The sequence below is a fragment of the Crassostrea angulata genome, chromosome 8 (genome assembly GCF_025612915.1).
Source record: "Crassostrea angulata isolate pt1a10 chromosome 8, ASM2561291v2, whole genome shotgun sequence".
Lineage (NCBI taxonomy): Eukaryota > Metazoa > Mollusca > Bivalvia > Ostreida > Ostreidae > Magallana > Magallana angulata.
Window position 1 is genome coordinate 14,734,863 of NC_069118.1, and position 23,766 is coordinate 14,758,628.

Here is a 23,766-nt window from a genome sequence, read left to right on the forward strand (position 1 = left end):
GTAACTTGCTTATAACTCAACAGATGACTCTAAAATTTTGGTTGCTTATTAGAAATGTCTTACACAAGCATTGTAAACAATAAAATCGAAAAATTGACCAAAATCGTGATCATGTCCCTTTAACATGCATTAATCGTAATGATTTTTGTCAAATTCATTTTTCTATTTTTATTGTTAACCGAAACTTGAGTGTCAGTTGTCGAGATACATAGCTCATAATCATTTGTTATGTAAACAAAGCTAAATTGATATATTGTTGACAGCTTGAGTGTTAAATAAATTCAAGGTTTAGATCTAAAATGAATGTGCCAAACGTTACATAACATTTTTTTTAAAGAATTGTGAACATTAAGTATCTTGCTCAAAACTCTACGAATGGCACTTGAATTTTGTTTGATCACTAGAAATACTTCACTTCAGTATTGTAAACGATAAAAAAAGAAAATTAAATTTGACCAAAATCGTCAACATGCTACTTTAACTCTAAATATATAGTTTATGTTTATTCTAGCATTATGATATTGTTAAGGTAAACAAGTACATATGAAATTTTTATTTTATCTCTTGAGCTTAAATAAAATGGACGGATGCACATTTTTACAATGTTAATTTAACCTCGGTATATACGAATGTTTTTTCTATTGTTTAACTAAAACCATTCAATATTCAATGATGCATTGCCTACAAGAAATTTAGGGTATTGTTATTTGGGGAAAAAAATCTTTACTTAAAATAAGGGTGTGCACGTTTGTACATGACGTTGATCTCTACGGGAGTTAAGAAAAGTCACAAATAATCCGTTTAATTGAGAAAATAAGATATCCGTAAGCTTTCCATCAGGGGGAGACACCATCCTTGTCTTACTCCAGAACTTAACATAAATATGTCTAATCTAGGTGTCAAGACGCATACACAAACTCTGTATCTAAACATTTCTTTCCATACAAAATTTAAACAATTTTTAAAAAAAATGTTAAAGCTTTACAAATTTTAACAAGTATAAAATTAACTCCATTAATTTTTATTCTCTCTCTGCATTGCGAAGATTTTCTGTTTTAAGCACTCACTTTCGGTAAAATTATTTACTGAGTACAATTCTCAAATAAGGTAATTATACATTTTTAAAAGTTACATTAAATTTTATCAAATACAGCATATGGATATAAGTACTGATTTTTTTTACAATAGTCATAAGTTTGTCCCCTGGAAAATATTTTAAATAACTACAAGTAGGCATAACAAGAGATGAAATAAAAAAAGTCTTAATAGTAGACCATTTATAATCCGTATGTTTCAACAGTTTTAAATGACACTAATCATTTTCTGATTATTATTATGTTCTAATCATTTCATGGTAGTACGAAGACAGCAAAGCTTGATTTTACGAACATTTTAATGTTGACCTTAAAATTGGAATTACATGCATTACAGACACAAACAATACTGTCACATCAACGTCTTCAGAGTAATATTTTTAACAAAGACAACATAAAATATTATGGTTTAAACATGTCATTTTATTTCGGCGAAAAATGTGAATCTATAGTAATTACATGTACATATCCTAATGATGAATATGAAAATCGTAATAATTATAAGGGACCAGGTTTGAAAAAAATGTGGGCATTTTGATTAACGGATTAAAGGCGTCAGCTATATCTTAATTCATCTTTAGCATATTTTTTTAAAAATCCATTTAAAAAAGATAAACATCCATTTGCTGTTATCATCTTTCTTAAATATCAATTTTATCAGAGCAAGGGGTCTTCTGCTGACATAGAAGCTAACAAAATTTGTATATAATATGATGTAGTGAAATTGGCTAAGTTGATGGTAACCCAAACGTATCTTGAAATGATTAAAACTTTCAAAAGCTCTAATATGTTTTTCATGTATTCTCACAAATCGAGGCTTTAAAGCATTGAAGCTAGCTTTACATTATTGGATTATTCAGTAGACGCGTACGTGGTATCATTGCACAAAAAATGACACAGTAAGGTACCATTTAGTACATGTCATAGACGATAAAATTTGGAAAACAGTTGTTCTTGATTTATGGAATTTTTTCAAGAAATAAAGCTATTCTCTTAAAAATTGTATATAATTTTTTTATTGAATCAATGAAAACTTTTTTTAGTTGGTAAAATTCCGAATACGTTGGTTATTATAAATAATCATTTTAAGGATACCAAACAAGGGAAAAGTACATGATAATGAGTGTACATAACATCTTTTTACTGATGATTAGGAAAATATAAAAAAATGTTAAAGAATCAATCATGTTATTTCCAGCAAATTTAGATTAAGAAATGGCAAATATACACAGTTTGAGAAAATTTTTACGTAAAACGTAAAACGTTTCACGTAACGTTATCCATGTTTTTAAAAAAATATTCATAATATGCTATGAAGGATTAAATATTGCAAGAGTTATACAAATTTGTCTTCAAGATGTTGTTTAAAAATTTCTTCAATCTCGTGAGATTTGCTTGCTTTTCTTGGATCTATTGATTTTTCAATATTTAATAAATCGGGATAACGGCTTAATAAATGTTTAACAAGTTTTCCTGATCGATTTGCACATGCATTATACAATATAGTTTTTCCTGATCTAGAAACATGGTAAATATTCAAATTACGCTTTTCCAAGAAATGTAAGATCTCGATTCTTTCTCTTTCTGCTCCCGCTTTTTCAGTGATAAAGAGGGCTGCATTCCATCCCTTTTCTGTGGTTTCGTTTATCAGATCAGGAAACGTGTCGGCTAATTTGACACACATATCAAATCTTGCGTGTCTACAGGCAATATGAAGGATGTTCATGTTATCAACTGTGGGATTTTTAAAAAAATCTGTGTGTGGTGAAGCAATAACGCTGAAATGTTCCATCAATAGTGTGAGAATATCCATATTACCACCCTTTGCAGCAAAATGACCCACGTGTCGTTCGTGCTTGTCAATCTGTGTTATAAGTGTTTTGTCTTTTCTTTCTTTCAAAATATACCTACATATTTCGATATTGCCTATTTCACATGCGGTATGGAGACAATTTTTCCCGGTTTGCCTTGATCTATTATGAATAGTCACTCCCTTGTCACAAAGATATTTGAATACTTTGAGGTTACCACTCTTTGCTGCATATTGAATGGAATTGCATCCTTCACTATTTTTTGCATACAACAGGGAAGAAATGTGTTCGTTAGATCCTACAAATTTTAATACATCATAGCTGTCACCTATACATGCAAACATGACTATGTTTTCTTCATATTTTGAAGTTCTTAGGGATAGATTACAACCATTTTCTAATAGGATCTCCAAGATACTATCCTGCCCAGCAAGTGCCGCCCAATGAGCTGGATTCATGTTGTATCTGTCTGTGATATCAAATAAATCTTTACGATTTTCCAAAATATATTTACAAATAGAGGGGCTTCCATAAAAAGCCGCAATATGCAAACTGTTTCGTCCGTCAGTTGTCACTGTTTCTATATCTACATTGCACTTAAGAATCTCTTTGAATATTTTCAAATTACCGCACTTTGCAGAAAGATGTAAGGAGTTAAACCCTCTGGAATTCAATTTTTCATACTTATCTTTACTATACTGCGAGCGTAATATTTCAAATTTTTGTTCTTCACCATCCACAATTATGCCGTGTAGCTTTCGTATAGTTTCTTTTTCTGTGATATTTTCCTCCATATTTACGCCAACAAGAAATTCCTCTTCTTCAATCGCAGAATCATCATAGTAGTGTTTGTAGTTATAATGTTCTGTTTGAACTGACTGCCCTTTGTATTGTGTGTTTGCTTTTGAGGTTCTTGGATTGTAACTGTCACTTTCGAAGTCAAACCTATCTTGCAGTAAAACAGTGTCTGAAAAAGAAGGTATTATAATTCTTTAAGATTGTATCTCATCGTTTCAAAATCGTAAGAAAGACTTAATGTAGCTCGAAAGAGATTGCAATGTAGTATTAAGTCAATTGTTAAAGGTATTCAAAAAATCAGAGGCTTCGATTTTTAAACTGAACATATGGCAGATATAATATACAATATAATGGCAGATTTTGTAAATGTTAATTCAAAACTTGGGTTTTCATCGTTTTCTATCGTCTTACATGTATTATGATATTTTACAATAACATATAACATCAAATTTCTTTGGTTAAAAGTTTCAGAGCTCTAAACAACCTTATAACGAGTATTTTAATATTTTTTAACACTATTACCAGCCCCATAAAGTTGACACTACAGTAATTCACTGAAGGTTCACGTCAAAACATAGCTGAGGCAAAATAATTACCGAATTCCCATTTGAATTCAGGGCGTTTCCGCCCCCGACAGGGGCTAATTTTTTATGAGATGAAAAACAATGTGTAAGATCTCTGACTATTAAGGTTTCGTAACGATGCGAGGTCATTTTAATTTTTTATGTGTCTTGTTTCCGGAGGGGGGTGAAAAGGACTGGGCTTGATTTTCAAGCACATGTGTAACTTCAACGTAAACAAGTCTCATGCTTTACTGGATGCACATGTGTTTTTGTTTCTAGATTGTAAAAGAAGTGTTGTTTAAAAAGATGCCAAGAGGATTTTTCCCAGAAGTTCGTTTTGAATTTTTAATCTGAATCTAAAGGTGTGCAATTTTGGTAAGAATATGTAGTAAAAGTTCATACTGTTGTGAGACCGGTAAAGTAAAGTGATGTGGTTTCTTTACATGAAAAAATGGCGACTCTCGATCTGGACGTGAATTAACACAATTCAATTTCCGAGGTCAGTACGCGTGTTTAAAGAGGTTCGCTCCTTTATTGTGTAACTATTTCATGTCACCTCTTATCTAAAAATGTTGCATCATATATGAATTCTATTTTTCTTTTTATATAACAAATGCCAAATAAACCATATTTAACAAAATTGTTAGAAAAAAATTATAAATTTACGGAGTTTACTTAGTAAGGTACTATATAATGTGGCGGGAGGTTTTCAGGAAGAAAATGAACAATTTTCTTAACTCAATAGTTTTAGAGTACTGTTACTTTAGCCTCCTAATTTTTAGCGCAGACTAAACTTCCAGATAGTTTGTGTATTATGAATTACTCATGTTGTTCTGAAAAATATATTTGAACAATATTTTGATATTTCTATCGAAACATTCTGGCATATCTGGCTTATATTTCACAGAGGTCAAGAAAAAATTAACTCAAATTTTTGCCTAAAATTGGTTTATTTTATGTCATATCTCTTTTTTTTTTTTTAGATGTGACCCCCTACTTTATTTACTTTTATATAAAACATTAAATGTATGTCAATTTGTATGTTTTGGAAAGATGACATTACTTTTATTTTTTTATTTGCGTTATAATTTGATCACTTCAAAATTTTGAAACAATCTTTTCATGTGCCGTTGTATTCGTTACGTACTGTCATTTGAAGCCACCAGTAAAGCGAGGTATTTTTAAACTCTGACTTGGATATTACTTTTATAGTCACTACATGTGCTTAGCTTCATATTGTATTGAAATCATAACTCAATAATAGTTAAAACTACAAATATTTGTTTGATATCTTAAATTTATCAATTCCCATGCCAAATGTAAGCAATAATTTCAGGAAAATTATCATTTCTGTTTGTGGCTTCATATTTCAAAAATGGCAACGCGGGTAGGTTAAGGCAACTCCGGAATAATGATCGTCGATATTATAATCAATTGAAACCAGTGCTCAATATAAATATTAAGTGAATGTGTTCGCCATGATAATATTTGTCTACTTCGGAATCGAGTCGATCTTTGAAGCTGCTGTGCAATGGTATCACGTCACAGTTAAAAATAGATAACTTTTTTTACCTTAACAAAAAATCGAAAAGTTTAACATTGCCCCGAAGTACAATGATACAATAATTCCGTCGGCAATTAGTTCATGTTCATTAGTATTACTGCTAGAATCCTCCTTCAATTTCAATTAAAATTCTACGTATTTTTTATTTACAACAACGAAGAACAGAATTCTAGTAGCACTTTTCAGGTATTTTAGGTTATATGCTTTTGATATAGGGCCTATGCCAAATTCAACTTTCATAATAATTTTTTTTGTTGAGGTGTATTTGTAATTATCTACCGTATCTGAGATGTTTGCATCGTCCTAATCCTTTGCAATAAATGAAAACACAAGTAATCAGTTGAGCAGAAACAGATATGCCCAGTAAAATAGCCAAAGCTACGACAACTGCTGTTGACCTGCATTCTGTCGTGATGTTACTAGAATTATTGCTAGTGTCTTTTATAGAATTTCCGGTTGTAGTGACGTTTTCTTCAAATTGCTTGTGTTTCAGTACTCTGAAATTTATCAAAAGCAAAAACGTAGCATGATGTCGAAATCAACTGCATTTCAAACAAATATTGCAAAGTATTGCCACAAATGATCCACCATATACATGATCAAAAGGAAAAGGAAAATCTACTACTCAGTATATAGTAGACTATTATGTTAATGTAAAACATACCCCAAATAAATGCATTCATGATCAGCTTCAAAGCACTTAAGCCTTTTGTTTATCATCAAACACTTTGGGTCTATACAAATGCAAAGAAATATAATAATTTAAAGAATTGGCAAATATGACGTAAGCTTATTATCGTTTAACATTTTGTCTATTTTTTCTTCACAACATGTCCTGACGCGGAGACTTACATTTGAATATTTCATCGCTGAAGAAGTGGTTCTCTGGGCATCCATCATCGAATGTGTCTGTACAAGGAACTTGATTCAGAATACCACTGGCTGCTAGTTCTAAACAATGGCCTTTGGAACGTGCATTAATATCATTATATTATACAGCTAGTGATTATTGATAATAACTAGATCTCGTTACGAGTAAAGAGTAGGTCTTCCGTCCGAATTTGTTTTATGAGATCGATGTAATATTGATACTCTCTGCCAAATCTGAGATCCTGATGAAAATAGGTTTTTTGTCTCGAGACCGGAAACGGACGAACGGAAGTGATTAATAAAAATAAAAGCTGTTTTTTTAATACATTTGCCTAGTTAACATCACTGTTTGTCATGCTAGATGAAACACCAAAGACAATCGGTTAAACTTGTTAAAACATGAGTTGTTTGAACTCTTCTGGTGAGTACCGAAAGTGATGGTTGAAAAAATAAAATCCGTTAAACTCATCTTCAATCAATTGTTTATCATTCATAAAAGTTCGTGTCTCAATCACTTACAGTGACTAGAATCTCGCGGGTATCAAGTTTGTAAAAAGGATAGGTACCTAAGATATTTGATATAACTCATCGGAAGTAGAATATGTTTTCTTATTTAACATATATAAGATCGTGTAATGATTTACCGGTATTCATTCCATTTAAAAAAAATAAGGAAAAAATTTAAGTGCTTCCAGTGACGACCGGAATTGACGACGATTCAAACAAAATACTGTAATCATGGATACATACTTCGGGCTATCATCCCACAGAGTTTGGTCGTTCAAGTCATCACTGTTTTTGAGATCCCGTGGAGTCATTGTTTTTTGTCTCTTGACAGGAAACGGACAAACGGAAATGCTCAGAGAAAATAACAAGAGGTCCAGGGGCCACATTGCTGACCTGAGCAACAATTGCCTGATCAAATTAGCAATACAGTATCAAAATATCTTGACAACTAAGTACAGTAGATCTTGCTATAAAATTGAAAATCTGCCAATTTTTTTTTAACTCTTTTTTTTTTGGTAAATAGCAAGCCCCTTTTGTTGTTGTACCTGTAAGAAGATTTTTCTCTATTCCTATATAACCCCCCCCCCATTTCGTGGCCCCACTTTTCTCTAGGGAATCATGGTTTTATCAAACTTAAATCTGCATAACCTGTGCTTTCACTTTTAGTACTGAGTTTTGGACCGAAAACTTTCCGAATATTTTTAAAGATTTTCTTTATATATTCCTATGTAAAAATTTAAACCGCCATCACGGCCCCACCCTACCAATAGGGACTGTAATTTTGCAAGCTTGAATTTACACTACCCGAGGATGCCTCTACACAAGTTTAAGCTTTTCTGGCCAAATAGTCCTTAAAAAGAAGATTTTTAAAGATTTTCTCTATATATTCCTATGTAAAAATTCGCCCCCCATTATGGCCTCACCCTACCCCGAGGACTTTTATTTGAACAAACTTGAATCTATACGATCTGGGGATGCTTCCACTCAAATTTGGGCTTTCCTGGTCTAATATGTTTGAGAAAAAGATGTTTAAAAATTTTCTCTATATATAAAAAAATTATCCCCCATTGTGGCCCCGCCCTACCCCCAGGGACCATGATTTGAACAAATTTGAATCTACACTATATGAGGGTACTTCCACTCAAATTTGAGCTTTCCTGGCCTAATAGTTTTTGAGATACTATTAGGCCAGGAAAGCTCAAATTTGAAAATTTTGAATTTTTTTTTTAACGATTTTCTCTATATATTCCTATGCAAAACTTGATCCCCCATGATGGCCCCACCCTACTCCCAGGGAGTATGGTTTGAACAAACTTAAATCTATACTACCTGAGGATACTTCCACTTTAATTTGAGCTTTTCAGGTCTAATAGTTTTTGAGAAGAAGATTTTTAAAGATTTTCTCTTTATATTCCTATGTAAAATTTGATCCCCAAATTGTGGCCCCATCTTTCCCCCAGGAACCATGATTTGAACAAATTTGAATCTACACTATCTGAGGATACTTTCACTCAAATTTGAGCTTTCCTGGCCTAATAGTTTTTGAGAAAAAGATTTTTCAAGTTTTTCTCTATATATTCCTATGTAAAACTTGATCCCCCATTGTGGCCCCACCCTACCCACAGGGACCATGATTTGAACAAATTTAAATCTAAACTATCTAAGGATACTTCCGCTCAAATTTGAGCTTTCCTGGCCTAATAGTTTTTGAGAAGAAGATTTTTAAAGATTTTCTCAATATATTCCTATGTAAAACTTGATCCCCCTATTGTGGCCCCATCCTACCCACAGGGACCATGATTTGAACAAACTTGAATCTACACTACCTCAGGATGCTTCAATTTTAATTTGAGCTTTTCTGGCCTAATAGTTTTTGAGAAGAAGATTTTTAAAGATTTTCTCTATGTATTCCTATGTAAAAATCCATTCACCCATTGTGGCCCCACCATACCACCAGGGACTATGATTTGAACAAAATTGAATCTACACTACCTGATGATACTTCCACTTTAATTTGAGCTTTTTTGGCCTAATAGTTTTGGAGAAGAAGATTTTTCAAGATTTTCTCTATATCTTTTAAAAAAAGAAGATTTTTGAAAAATACTAACAAATTTTCAATAATTCTCAATTATCTCCCCTTTAAAGAAGGCGTGGCCATTCATTTGAACAACCTTGAATCCCCTTCACCTAGTGGTGCTTTGTGCCAAAGTTGGTTGAAATCTGCTCAGTGGTTCTTGAGAAGAAGTAAAAAAATAATAAGAAGAAATTGTCCGAAAACTATTAGGTCTTCCGTTGGTAACGGAAGACCTTTCTTCCGTTGGTAACGGAAGACCTTAACAAACTACATTCAGATCACTTCCAAACATCTTTAAAAAAATTGGTGTAAATCGGTTAGATAGTTTCCGAGAAATCGTGAGCACAAAATTTATTTAAAAAAAATAATAAGAAAAAGAAACTGTACGAAAACTATAAGGTCTTCCGTTGGAAACGGAAGACTTTAATAAGAAACTGTACGAAAACCATAAGGTCTTCAGTTGGAAACGGAAGACCTTAACAAAATAAATTCAGATCACTTCCAATCATCTGTAAAGAAATGGTGTAAATGGGTTGGATAGTTTCCGAGAAATCGAGTGCACAAAATTTGTGGAAAAAAATAATAAGAAGAAAATGTACAAAAACAAAAAGGTCTTCCGCTGGAAACGGAAGACCTTAATAACTAGACACGATCTCGTTGCGAGCAACGAGGAGGTCTTCCGTCCGATTTTCAGAAGGAAATATGACATCATTGACTCTGATTTTCGACAACAAAACATGACATGGAAAAAGGAGTGAAGTACTAATGCTTTTTTGTATCGGTTTTTATAAGTTCTTTTACATTGCTTTTTTAAATATTTGCATTTCTTTCAATTAAGAAACAAAAGATTGAACTTCTTTTCCTCTGGTCCCTAGACACCCTAATTAAGTAACACAAGAGAAAACGTATTATACCTAATTGAGCTTTAATAACCTTTAACAAGATCGATCTCAGTAAAGGGCTATATTTCAAAGAATTAATACCTTTTGGTCCTCTTTGAGGGGCCAGCCACTATTTCTTGATATCAAATGAAAGGTCATATAATTCTGAACACATTTTGTTCAACAAGTGTTTAGAAATTTGTTACCGTTCTGGAGATATATGATAAAAGAAGGTTTATGGTGCCAGTCCCTTATCTCCTTTTAGGGGGCCGTTTAACGATATTTTGAAGGTTGAATATTGTTAAGAATATCATTTATAACAAATGTTTTTTGTACTGCATTTGAAAAATATTTTTCCTCTCTGAGATGTGGGTGATCAATTTTTGGACTTTTGGCCCCTAAAAACCCCTAATTACGTACACGATGAAATCATTACATTGCTTGGATACATAACTGTAAGATAAACATATTTGCTTTTATGACATATCACAAAAATCTCAGTAAAGGGCTTCAGAAAAGAGACTTCATAGCCGTTCGATCCCCTAATCTAAGGGGTTAGTCCCTTTTTCTTGATTTCAAATTGAAGGTCATTTATATCTTAACACATTTTGTTCAACAAGTGTTTAGAAATTCGTTACCGTTCTTGAGATATATGGGAAAGAACGTTTTAGTGCCCAATCCCTTAACTCCTTACAGGGGCCGTTTAACGAAATGTTGAAGATTGCATATTATTTAGTACATCATTTTGAGCATCTTTTCTTCTATACTGCATTTCAAAATATTTTTCCTTTCTGAGATATGGGTGATAAAAATTCTGGACTTTTGGCCCCTAAAAACCCCTAATTACGTAACACATGATATGTTCCTTACATTGCTTGGATACATAACTGTAAGATAAACATATTTGCCTCTACACCTTTCACAAAATATCCTTCAGTAAAAGGCTACAGATGAAATACTTTAGAGCCCTTTGGCCCCTTTATTTGAAGGGTCATCCCCTTTTTCTTGATATTAAATAAAAGGTCTTGTAAATATAAACTTTTTTTGTATTACACGTGTTAACAAAATATTTTTCAGAAAAGAGATAAATTAAGAAAAGCATGGAAAATTACGACTTTTTTTAGTCTCAATTTTCGGGACCAGGCGAGCTTTAACGCCTTTTGAGCATGACAAATATGAATGCCAAATAGCACATCTTCAATCTCTTGTCTACAATCCCTTAAAATTTGAACTCAATATCTGTTACCGTTTAGGAGGAGATCCATGGACAAGCCGACCCTCTTAAAATCGCCAAAAAGTCATTTTCTCAAAAACCGAAATGACGTTATCAAAATAAAGAAAAAATGTATATTAAGTTCGGATTAATATCTATTAGATCTGAAAGTTTCATGAAAATCAGCTGAGCCATCATTTAGAAATCGCCTGCACAAATTTTGTTAGAATAAAAATAATAACTAGACACAATCTCAATGCGAGCAATGGAGGTCTTCCGTCCGATTTTTAAAATAAGGAATGTCCTTACTCTTGATGTTCGTCAACGAAACGTATCTGGAAAAGGAGGCGGAATCCATGAGTGTAATAGGTGAAAGACTATCTATCCCTTTGGTGTCCCTTATTTGAGGGATCATCTCCTTTTCATTCATTTTAGTGAAAAGATATTTTTGTGTACCGCTCATAAATGTTCAGAAATTGGTTACCGTCTTTGAGATATCTGGGAAAAAATCGTTTTGATATCCGGTCCTAAAACTCCTTTTAGGGTCCTGATAATAAACAATATATTGTTGTACATTGTTAAGCACATTATTTTGAGCATCTATTGTTAAATACTGCTTTCCAGAATTTTCCTCTATTTCGAGATATTGAAGATCAATATGTTGGACTTCTGGCTCCTTAAAATCAATAATTACATAACATAGGAGTAAATGAATACCATATATAGGTAAATAACTTTAGAATGAACTTAATTGCATCTATAACGTAAAATATTTCACAGTAAAAAGTTATCATTAAAAGACTTTACAGCCCCCTCAGCCCCTTATTTGAAGGACCAGCCCCTTTTTCTAGATGTCATTAGAATGTTCTTGTCAATTCAAACACATTTTGTTCAACAAGTGTTTACAAATTCTGTATCGTTCACGAGATATCTGGAGAGGGTCGTTTTAGGGGCCGACCCTGTAACTCCTTTTAAGGACCGCATAACAAAGAAATTATGGTTGCAGATTGTTAAGCTCAATATTTTGAGCATCTTTTGTTAAATATTGCTTTTCAAAATTTTCCTCTTTTTTGAAATATTGAGCATCAACGTTTTAGACATTTGGCCCCTTTAAATCCCTAAGTACATAACATAGGAGTAAAATGATTACAATGTATAGGTAACTAACCTTAGAATGAACATAATTGCTTCAATAACGCATCACAAAATATTTCACAGGAAAAAGTTATCATTAAAAGATTTTACAGCCCACTCAGCCACTTATTTGAAGTGCCAGCCCCTTTTTTAATGATTTCAAATGATGGCTCTAATCAATTCAAACACCTTTTGTTCAACAAGTGTTTACAAATTTTGTACAGTTCTCGAGATATCTTGAGAGGGTCGTTTAAGGGGCCGACCATGTAACTCCTTTTAAAGACCGCATTACAAAGAAATTATGGTTGCATATTGTAAGCTCAATATTTTGGGCATCTTTTGTTCAATATTGCTTTTCAAAATTGTCCTCCATTTTGGGATATTGCGCATCAAAGTTTTGGACTTCTGGCCCCTTAAAATCCGTAATTACATATCATAGGAGTAAATGAATGCCATGTGTAGGTGGATAATTTTAGAATGAACATAATTGCTTCTATAACGTATCACAAAATATTTCACAGTTAAAAGTTAAATGACTTTAGAACCCCCTCAGCTCCTTATTTGAAGGGTCAGCCCCCTTTTTTGATGTCGCATGAAAGCTCTTGACTTTATAAAGATTTTTTGTTTTACATGCTATAACAAAATACAATCGAGGAAAGAGATATTGAAAGAAAACTACGAAAAATCACGACGCTTTTTTTACCGTGATTTTCGAGCTCGGGCGAGCTTCGGCGCTTTTTATCACAGGAAAATATATATACCACATTTCAGATCTAAAACCTTTCGTCTACAATCTCTGAAATTTTATCTCAGTATCTTAAGCCGACCCTCTGAAAATCGTTAAATTGTGATTAACTCCGGAAGTGACGTCATCAGTAGAAAAAATTCCAATAAGGTTCAGACCACTATTTATCAAATCCGAAAGTTTCGTGTCAATCGGTCAAATAATTATTGAGAAATCCTGTACACAGAGTTTGCAAGAAAAAAAATAATAACTGGAGCAAAACTCGCTGCAAAGCAACGAGTGGGTCTTCCGTTAATGTCGGAAATAAAGTTCCTGTAAGAAGCAGAGCTTTTAAAACAATAACAAGAGTAACTAAAATAAAAAGATAAAAAAAAATCGAATTATTCCTGGTACATGTAATTTGAAATGTTTATGAGGTTTGTAAAGTTGGTTATGATGAATACGAAACTGAAATCCTTTGGAAAATAATACGACGCACTACAGAGATATCGGGGTTTAAAAATTGATTTTTCCGGAATTTGTTTTTCAGCGTCCTTGGTTTAAATAATAGCACAATTTTCAAAGTAAAATTAACTCGTACAAAAAATGATAGTTAAGTTGTACTTGAACACATTCGGATTTTTTTTTGCTTAGTCGTTCTTGAAATCAAAAATTTTTTTGTTAATTCGTACTTAAAAATCATTCGGATTTTGTTCAGTCGTATATGTAGCACGTCATGAGCCTTCAGCGCGAGCGCAGTTAATCGCCAAGTAGAACTCCAAAGAAACGCAGTTATACGCCGTGGGAGCTCCGTGAGAACGCCTGGGTCGCAGTCTGGACGCCGTGACATCTCTACATGTAAAATTTTCAAATAAAACTGTATATTTTTTCTGAATTTTCCTTGCGATTTTTCGGCGATTCCATGAATTTAACAACGCTGTGAACACGCCGTGAGGATGCAGCTTGATGTGACAGGGCCTTTAGTTCTGAGGGCTTTCTTGATCCCAGACATACAAAAAAATCTTTTCTGCCTGCTTTTAAGGTAGTACAAAACAGTATCCGAAAAAAACAATCACTTCGGAAATCCTCGCGTAAGTCAAACGTTTACGAGATGCAAATTTTCAAGCGCTTTAACGACGCTGTTTGTAAACAAGTACAGACGATAAGTATACATGTAAATGAGATGCTGCGTCTACGAGACTACCACGTGAGGTTCCAGGGGGTGCAGTCAAGAAATTCCAATCGAGGCGCACATTTTCGAAAGCAAAAGCAAATACCAGAACCTTTTAATGACCATAATTATTTTCAAACATTGCCGTCTGAACCTGAAGAAGATGTAACGTTATGCGTGGAAACCGAGACGGAGTGGAGCGAAGGACGTCGCATTGTGAAGCTGGGGTATCTTGAAAAACAACTGTTTTGTCACTTATGCAAAATCCCCCTTCAATTAAAAGACACTGTACGTGAAAGAAGATATGGCTTAGGATCCGTACTTCACATACAATGCACCAACTGCAGCGCCGTATGCCCCTTCGAGACAGGGAAGAGGGGACCTTCTGGAGCCTTCGACATAAACACTAAAGCTGCTCTCGGTAATTTTTTAGTCAATTTAAAATTATTTTTTAATTCTTAAAAATGTGGTGACAGGTCATTAAGTCCCTCCCTAGAAACATTGGGTAAGATATAATTGATATGTATTATTTATAAAATCATGCATTTGTCCGCTAAAACAAGTCAGAGCCTTAATGCATTTAATTATATACGATTGTATTGATCGTTGAAATACCAATTTACCTGTACATGTATGAAACATCTTGGTGTAGAGACGAAAGCACTTGAGGCCTCTTTTTACATTGACCAATCGAAATTGTGCTTGTGGTTGTGACGTAAAACATTATCTATTCTGCAGGCCAAGTTGGAATGTGTCGGCTTTTTTGAAAATCCCAATAATGGATTACAAATGTGTATGCAAAAGGTTTGGAGCATCTTTCCAAGTCAAGGGTTTCTGATCCGCATCCCTCTTCACAAGGAGCAGAGTGGACGGAAAACACTTGGCTAGCGAAGATGGGTTCGGTGAGGATTGTCATGAAATAGTTTTTCATCCAAATTCGCCCGTTCCGTACTATAAGTTAACTCAAAGTCCATGACCACGATAAATATATGTACAACCTAAGCCTATGTTGCTTTTATTTGGAAGCGGTATGGTATGTGCATGTATTTATTAGTATTGAATTGAAATAATTGAGTTGATTTAATTTAAAAACGACACATGACACTAAAATCAGAAACAGATTGACAAATTTACACGTCTAATGTAGAATACGCTACCCATTGTTACCAGTGGTTATGTTTCACATTCAGCTGTACATGTACAGTATGATGTATCTACCATTGTCTACTCTCTACAACCAGGGACGTATATATACGTCCCTACTACAACACGAGTATAGTTTTAAAAAAACCAAAACAGCTTTTGACAAAAAATATCTACCGGTATATGGAATACGTATAGGTATATAGATATTTATATTTTAACACAAACCAACTTGCCAAGCAATTAGAAATACTAATGATGATTAAGGCAATAGGCCAATGAGTACCTATACCATGATGATCAGTCAAATCTGACGAATCACAGGGTTTTGAGAAAATCTGTACTAAAAATAAAAAATAAAAAATTGTATATATATACAATCTGTTTTTTTTTTGCATAGATTGTGTCAAAACCCTGTGATACGAATCATGATGCTGTTCATACATGTATTTATGTAAACATGCATGTGGAAAATCATTCAAAAAATTGTAAAACATATGTGCATTTTTAATCATGATAATACACAAAGAGCTTTTAAATTAATTGAATTTAAATTTAAAATAATTTGTTGTACACTATGTAGGAATGATTCAAGTAGGCATGGGCCCAACACATCTTGTGAATTTTCTGGGGCAATGTAACATTCCTCCACCCTCAAAACCATCCATAAGAAAGCAGCAAAAATGCAGCAAAAGTAGGAAAGGCTATCACAGATATGGCTTTGGAATCATGCAGAGAAGCTCAGGTTAAGGGGAAAGATAACATCAGATACAGTAAGTAGAAGTTCGTTTTCAAAATATTCAAAAACTACGAGAGCCCATTGAGCTCATTTTCGTAAGAAAAAAAATATTTTTTTCGCGAATAAACCCGAAACTTTCGCAAAAAACGCGTAACTTTCGCTAATAAACGCGAAACTTTCGCAAATAAACGCGAAACTTTCGCGAATAAACGCGTAACAATCGCGATATAACGCGTTACTTTTGCGAATAAACGCGAAACCTTCGCGATATAGCGCGTTTCTTTCGCGAATAAACGCGAAACTTAAGTATAAATATTGTTATGTCATAGAAGAACCCCTATGAAGAATAATTACTGAAAACAAATATATCAATTAAAATAAAACAAAATAATATTATATAAAGATGTAAATGAATTAGATTTAACCTTATACAAATTAACATTAATTCAAACGTAGGAAATTTTTAAAATCTCAGTACTGATTTTCAAGGACATAATCCATCGCACTTCTCACATACTAATGGGCGCTGTATTATTGAAAATGAGGCAGCAACATATTTTAATTATAACAATTTTAATTCGAATTGAACGTTTTATTAAGTATCATTTTAGAATTTGAAGGATATCATTGTTTAAAACGTTATAATATAATATATGTTATAATATATGTTATATACATAACTTAACGTCTAGTTTAATATCAGAAAGATAAGTCAAGCTGTGAGTTGAAATTTCCAGCTTTTTATTCAAAGTAGATAATAAGTTTGAGCATCATATTACGTTTTTCAGTTGTTCGCCCACCCTGTGTTCGAAGAGGCATTCATTGATGATCTTTATCTAATAAAATTGATACAAATTCAACCGTCGGAAACCTTTAAAATCTTAGCATTAATTTTTAAATGACATATGTGATAAATTTGGAGGACGAATTTACGTCATATAAAAATGTTATAAAGTTTTATCAGATTTATTAATATCTATATGCAAAACAGGTAATTAGGTCTTAATAAATCAACATAACACGGATATAATAATAATAATGAATAATTAGTTTAAACGTTATAATACAAAAAGCATCAAAATTTCAGCCCCGAAAAAATCTTAAACTTTGGCGACAAATAGCTCAAAAACTCAAAAAGAAATTTACAAAACTTTCATGCTAGCAAAACTAAAAAATGTTACCTACAATTTCGCCAAATTTCATGCACCTATCATCTGTAGTCTCCGAGATCAATTCTGGCCAAAGACCCCTTAATTTTCAATTAAAGGGCAATAACTCATAACCGGAAGTGAATTTTAAAAATTTGAAGAAACAGTTTTAGACCTTAACATTATCTACATATCCTGAAAGTTTCATAGCAATCAGACAAAAAATGTTCGAGAAATGGCCTACACAAAATTTGCGGGAAAAAAAATAATAATTAGAAGAAACAGTAGAATAAAAGAAGGGTATTTCATGATATAAAACTTAAAATGTGTTTGTTTTCAATCGTTCTTCTTCATAAGGGTTCTATTCATATAATGATTTAGGGTTAATTCGCGAAACTAACGCGTTATATCGCGAAAGTTTCGCGTTTTTTCGCGAAAATTACGAGTTTATTTGCGATAGGTTCGCGTTTATTCGCGTAAGTTTCGCTATTATTCGCGTAAGTTTCGCGTTTATTTGCGTAAGTTTCGCTATTATTCGCGTAAGTTTCGCTTTTATTCGCGAAAGTGTCGCGTTATATCGCGAACGTTACGCATTTATTCGCGTAAATTTCACGTTTATTCACGTAAGTGTCGCGTTTATTTGCGAATGTTACGCGTTTAATCGCGATAGTTGCGCGTTAATTCGCGTTTATTCGCGAAAGTTACTCGTTATATCGCGAAAGTTACGCGTTTATTCACGTACGGTTCGGGTTTATTCGCGAAAGTTTCGCGTTTATTCGCGAAACTAACGCGTTTTATCGCGAATGTTTCGCGTTTATTCGCAATTTTTTTCTTTTTACCTTCGAAAATGAGCTCAATGGGCTTTGGTAAATGACAGATATATTTTCATTATGAATTTTTTGCTTGAATCAAATCAAAGTTACAGATTATAGTGCAAAGGCGCAGACGCACGGTCCAGTTTTTCATCCAACTTTTGATATCAATTTTCTGAAAATCTTACCGTGTGACCACGCAAGTCAAGAGCAAAACCTGAAAGATGATTGAAAATCGCAGCATCCAATTTAATATTTTGAATCGACTTTCATATGAAAATCACGACATCCAAGCGCTTGCTAAAAAAATGTTGTAAAATCTGATCGTCTGACCACTCCTCTTTAACTCAGGTTTTTTATTTTCAATTTGTAGCTGCAAGCAAGTTTTGATGGTGGATGGAAAAAGCGTGGGACTGGGTGGAATTACAATAGCATTTCTGGTAAAAATTAGTTTTTTTTATAAATAACTAATCAGCTTTGTATCATATGAGTTGAATTTTGCTTTTATGTACTGGTATTTTGCAATTTTGAAAAGTGTTTTACTTATATTATTTTTTTATGTTCCTTTATAGAATAGTTGATATATACCACCTTTTGTAGACTATTTAAATGTGTTTCATTTACACTCATGCAGTGGAAGTACATGTCATCAAGCAGAAATTGATGCCATTTCTGTAAAACTGGTCAAAAAATTGCATTTTTTAAAACCCTTTTTTATCCTTTTTGAATGGGAAATATAGAGCAGCATGCAGCCTTGAAAAAGAAAAATATTTTGTTCAATTATTAGTTTTCAATAGATTTGTCTTTGATGAAAATAGTTTGTTTGTTCAAGCCTGTGCTCAGTGTTTTCTGAAAGAGAATCTGCTTGAAAATTTATTCTAAAAATGCAAAAATGGTCGGAAAGGCCAATTTCACGATGTCATATTTTTAAATTGAGGATGTCTGGATCAAAATGGAAATAATGACAAAATGTCATTGGTATCTCTCTACAAAGAAAACAGAAGAGTTCATTGAAATGGCAATGTTAACTTTTAGGGGCCGTTTTTGGTCCTTATAGGCGTCTCGTATGTACATACATGTACTTCTTTACACTGTTTCCTTTATGTTTAAACAAACTGTAATTGGAGATGATAGAAATATGCTGAAACACATTACATAACATGTCATGAAAAGATTTACTGCTAATCATCCATTACATATGTACATTGAAATGTCTCTTTCTGGTCAATTATAAAGTGATGGAGATTCGGTTTTTGTAACTTTTAATTGATATTCAAATTTGAACAGGGCATGCTAGTATGATAGGAAAAACACTGGAAAAATTCTTGCATATGAGGTGCGAAGCAAATGCTGCAGGGTTTGTGATTTGCACGCAGAGCAGAATCACACTGTTCCCAGTCATGATTGCCCACAACATTGGTCCGGAAGTAGCAAGGCGATGGAAACTGACATGGCAATGTCAATGGATCATCAACTTGCAGATAATGATTTTATGTTTCAGGTAAATCACAATGTACATGATGAAATTGTAACGATAAATGAAAATTTTTATTAGTGTAAACTTAAATAATCTATGTTATATGCTAGATTGTTTTCCAATATTTCACTGGTCTCAAAATTTCATTCTGGTGACAAAATATTGCTGCAACAATTCATTTTGGTAACATATATTATTAGATAGAACCAGCTTAGTTTATATAAATATTTAAGCTAGCTATTGTATTCTTTTTAGAATTCATGTCTAACTCCAATATAGTAACTTATTATTAAAACATGGATTTTTAAAAAAATTGCACAAAATTTAAAGTCTTTGGATTTTTAATTTTTTATCGTAATTATACTGTAATTGGTACTACAGCAAAACAATATTTTAGTGTAAACTTAATTTATCTAGCAGCACATTACCAAAAGAAGTAGAATTTTTAATATATTACTATTTAGTGACAAGTACAGTAGTTTTATTCATGACGATTTCTTTTAGGTTTTGCATGCAGAAAATGATTTAACTGCAACTGCAAAAATTCATTTAGATTTCCCAAATATCATCAAAAAGGATGACCAGAATCACGTCAAAAAAAAAATGTCCAAATATCTTTATTCAATTTCCAAAAGGTAAATTTATTTTTATTCCATGCAACAAGTTGCAGGGACTTTAATGTGTTTGACCTTTGCGTATGTATCAGTCTGTCGGTCCATTCAGTTACTAGTTTTTAGCTCACCTGAGTTGAAAGCTCAAGTGAGCTTTTCTGATCACATTTTGTCTATCGTCCGTCTGTCCATCTGTCCGTCAGTAAACTTTTCACATTTCCAACATCTTCTCAAGAACTACTGGGCCAATTTCAACCAAACTTGGCACCAATCATCTTGAGGCAAAGGGAATTCAAAGTTGTGAAAACTAAGGGTCACATCCTTTTTCAAGGGGAGATAATTAAAAATTACTGAAAATAATTGAGAAACTCTTCATCTCAAGAACCATTAAGCCAGGAAAGCTGAAATTTGTATGGTAACATCTTCAGGTAGTGTTGATTTAAAATTGAGAAAATCATGACCCCGGGGGTAGGGTGGGGCCACAAGGGGGGGGGGGGGCGAAGTTTTACATAGGAATATATAGAGTAAATCTTTATAAATCTTCTTCTCAAAAACTAATCAGCCAGGAAAGCTGAAACTTGTGTAGAAGCATTCTCAGGTAGTGTAGATTCAAAGTTGTGAAAATCATGACCCCCGGGGGTAGGGTGGGGTGTAAGACGTTTTACCACAAAACAGTCTCCCCGTCTGTACTTGTTATTGACAAAGTCAAAAAGTCCGGTAACAAGCTTCACAAGTTTATTAGACCGTATAGTGTATGATAGCGATCTGTGTTTAATGGAGCGACAATTAAAACCGCCTGGAACACCGCCCCCTTCCTTGAAAATTATTTTATCACTAGGATCAACCCCTCTTATCCCTATAAAAGAGCTTTTGCATTTGGTATCATACAATTATTTAATGCTTGAGCAGTCAATAGACCAGAGTGTTTTTCCCGAGATGCAGGGAACAGCTCAGTATGATCTGGCCGAGGGTAATAGATCATACTGAGCTGTTCCCTGCACCAAGGGAAAAAATTCTGGTCTATTGACTGTTCAAGCATTAAATAATTGTTTTATTACCTCTTAATTCCTTTTTTAGTTTTCTGGGTTTACAATTTGCATATTGCAGATGGTTTTCGTGCCATTAGGCAATATACTAAGATTTTTTTTATCTTTTACATGCACCAAACCTGTTGCATGCATTACAACATCTCAATTTAATATTAGTTTACAGTCTATTGACCGGCGGTCCAACAGATCGCAGTCTATTGACCGGCGGTCCAATAGATCAAAGTCTATTGACCGGCGGCCTAATAGATAGCAGTCTATTGCCCGGCAGTTCAAAATAGACGCAAATATTTAATTTGTAATAAAACAACAAAATCCCTTTGATTAGGTAATAAATGATTTTATTGTTCAGCTTGATCAAACTGGACTTAAAGGGAACTTTAAGATGGTTTAAAGACAACTTAAAGGGAGCGTAAATGCAGCTTAAAGATGGCTTAAGGGTGACTTAAAGAAGTTTGGACATTAAGGACCTATAAGCTTAGCTTAAAGGTGACTTAAAGGTGCTTTAAAGATTGTATATCCTTTAAGCCACCTTTACGTTACCTGTAAGCCACCTTTAAGGACTTGCTTAAGGATTTTTTTTCGCCCTGTGGCCGCTTTATGAAATGCAAAATACGCCCGACTTACTTTTGGTGTAAGCCCTTGGACTAAACTAAAGTTAGACCCAAAATTTTGGTCTTTTTATGAAACGAGCCCCTGGTTGTATAATCAGATAGTATATAAGCTTTCGTGATATCATCTGCTCTCAAGTTCTTGTTTTAGTGAACAATAATTATCGAGGAAAAAGTTTGAGTCTTACAGTGCTGCTATCTTGAAAGTTGACAAGTTTGGAAAAGAACTAAACTGGTGCACGGATTACCAACGGACTGTGTAATGGTGATTGTCCGAGAAGCCCCGTTGTGAACCGTGGCGTCCCGTAAAAGACCGGTTTTATCCATATTAATCCTTACCTACATCGTAGCAAGCTGTATTCATCCGAAGCGCAGTCGACTTGGCACTTGACACTCCGTATTAAGTCGTATTGTTTCCTTATTAGTCCCCTACCGGTTTCACCGGAGGGGACTAAAGCTTTCCTCTGCGTCCGTCAGTCCGTCTGTCCGTCCGTCCGTCCGTCTGTCTGTCCGTCCGTCAGTCCGTCTGTCTGTCCCACTTCAGTTTTCCACACTTTTTTTCTTTATGCATTTGAGGAATAATATGAAACTTGCTGAACAGCTTCAAAATGTCAAACTACAGATCAAGTTTACACTTTTGTAGCGTCTGATTGACATATTTTCGAGAAATTTTTATATTCCAATTTTTTAATGTTCGGGTTCGTTATCGGGTTCGGTGTGTACCTGAATAAACGAGGTCAGTATCTAGTCAGTAATAATATCGTGCGTTACTTGTACCATACCTTTTCCTGTACCATTCCTTTTATCATTTCTAACAAACAAATAAATTCTATAAAATAGTGTCAAGAATTGTGTTGTAAATTTAATCGGCAGGGTTTTTTGTAGTATTATTACAATCGGGTTCGTTGTCGGGTTGGGCTGTTTAACTGTTTCGTTTGATTCGGGGTACAGAAGACGGTAAGAAATGATATTGTGCATAACAGTGCATTGTTTTCACAAATTTTTACCAGCGAATACAGAATAGACTTGGCGAAATTACAGGAGATGAAATAAAGAATATTATTTTACCTATTTCCTATTAAATTTCTATATCAACTATATAGTTTTAATTTCCTCTGTTCTTTTATCTCTGATTAAAGCATGACATCTCGTTTACAATAGCTCTGAAATAGTTGTGTGCTTGGAACCTTTCATAGAATTATACAAACCGGTAGGGGACGTGTATTGCTTATGCAATACTCTCAGAATACTTGTTAAAACCGTATTGTACCGAAGCAAACCGTTTCAAACAGGCACTAAATTTATTTTATCCTTGTTAGTACTTAACAACCCGTATCCACTCCGTAGTGTATCCGTACTAACTCCGTACATGTATCAATTAACGATAATTAGATTTTCCGGTGTCAACCGTGGAAAATGTTCCGTAGTAGAACCGTGGAGTTGATCCATGAATGTGTGACTGGGACATTAAGTTTAGTTACCATTTTTTGACCGGCTTCCTAATATTAAGTCTTAAATGTGATCTGTGAGCTTCCGAAGTTCAAAAGAAGCTAAATATCAAGTAAACAAAAAGAATATATAATTATAATAAATTGTGTTAAATCTGAAATATGTGTTATTTAATGATTTAAAGACAATGTTTTGGGCCTTAAAATATTCTCAGTAATTATCAGCAATTCTCAGTACCAATAGTAAATCTCAGTAAATATCAGTAATTATCAAAACTCGCAGCAAAAGCATCAGTAATAATCAGTAAATATCAGAACCAACAGCAA

General features: G+C 33.6%; 1 protein-coding gene across 1 annotated transcript; it reads right to left on the reverse strand.

The window, feature by feature from the left end:
• Positions 1 to 1,262: 1,262 nt before the first annotated feature.
• LOC128158982 (uncharacterized) lies at positions 1,263 to 7,762 on the reverse strand. Its single transcript, XM_052822005.1, has 3 exons — positions 6,683 to 7,762; positions 6,110 to 6,327; positions 1,263 to 3,872 (listed from the first exon to the last, which is right to left on the reverse strand). The coding sequence occupies exon 3, from the start codon at positions 3,697 to 3,699 to the stop codon at positions 2,431 to 2,433; it is 1,269 nt and encodes a 422-aa protein (XP_052677965.1). The 5' UTR covers positions 3,700 to 3,872; positions 6,110 to 6,327; positions 6,683 to 7,762; the 3' UTR covers positions 1,263 to 2,430.
• Between the last annotated feature and the right edge of the window lie 16,004 nt (positions 7,763 to 23,766).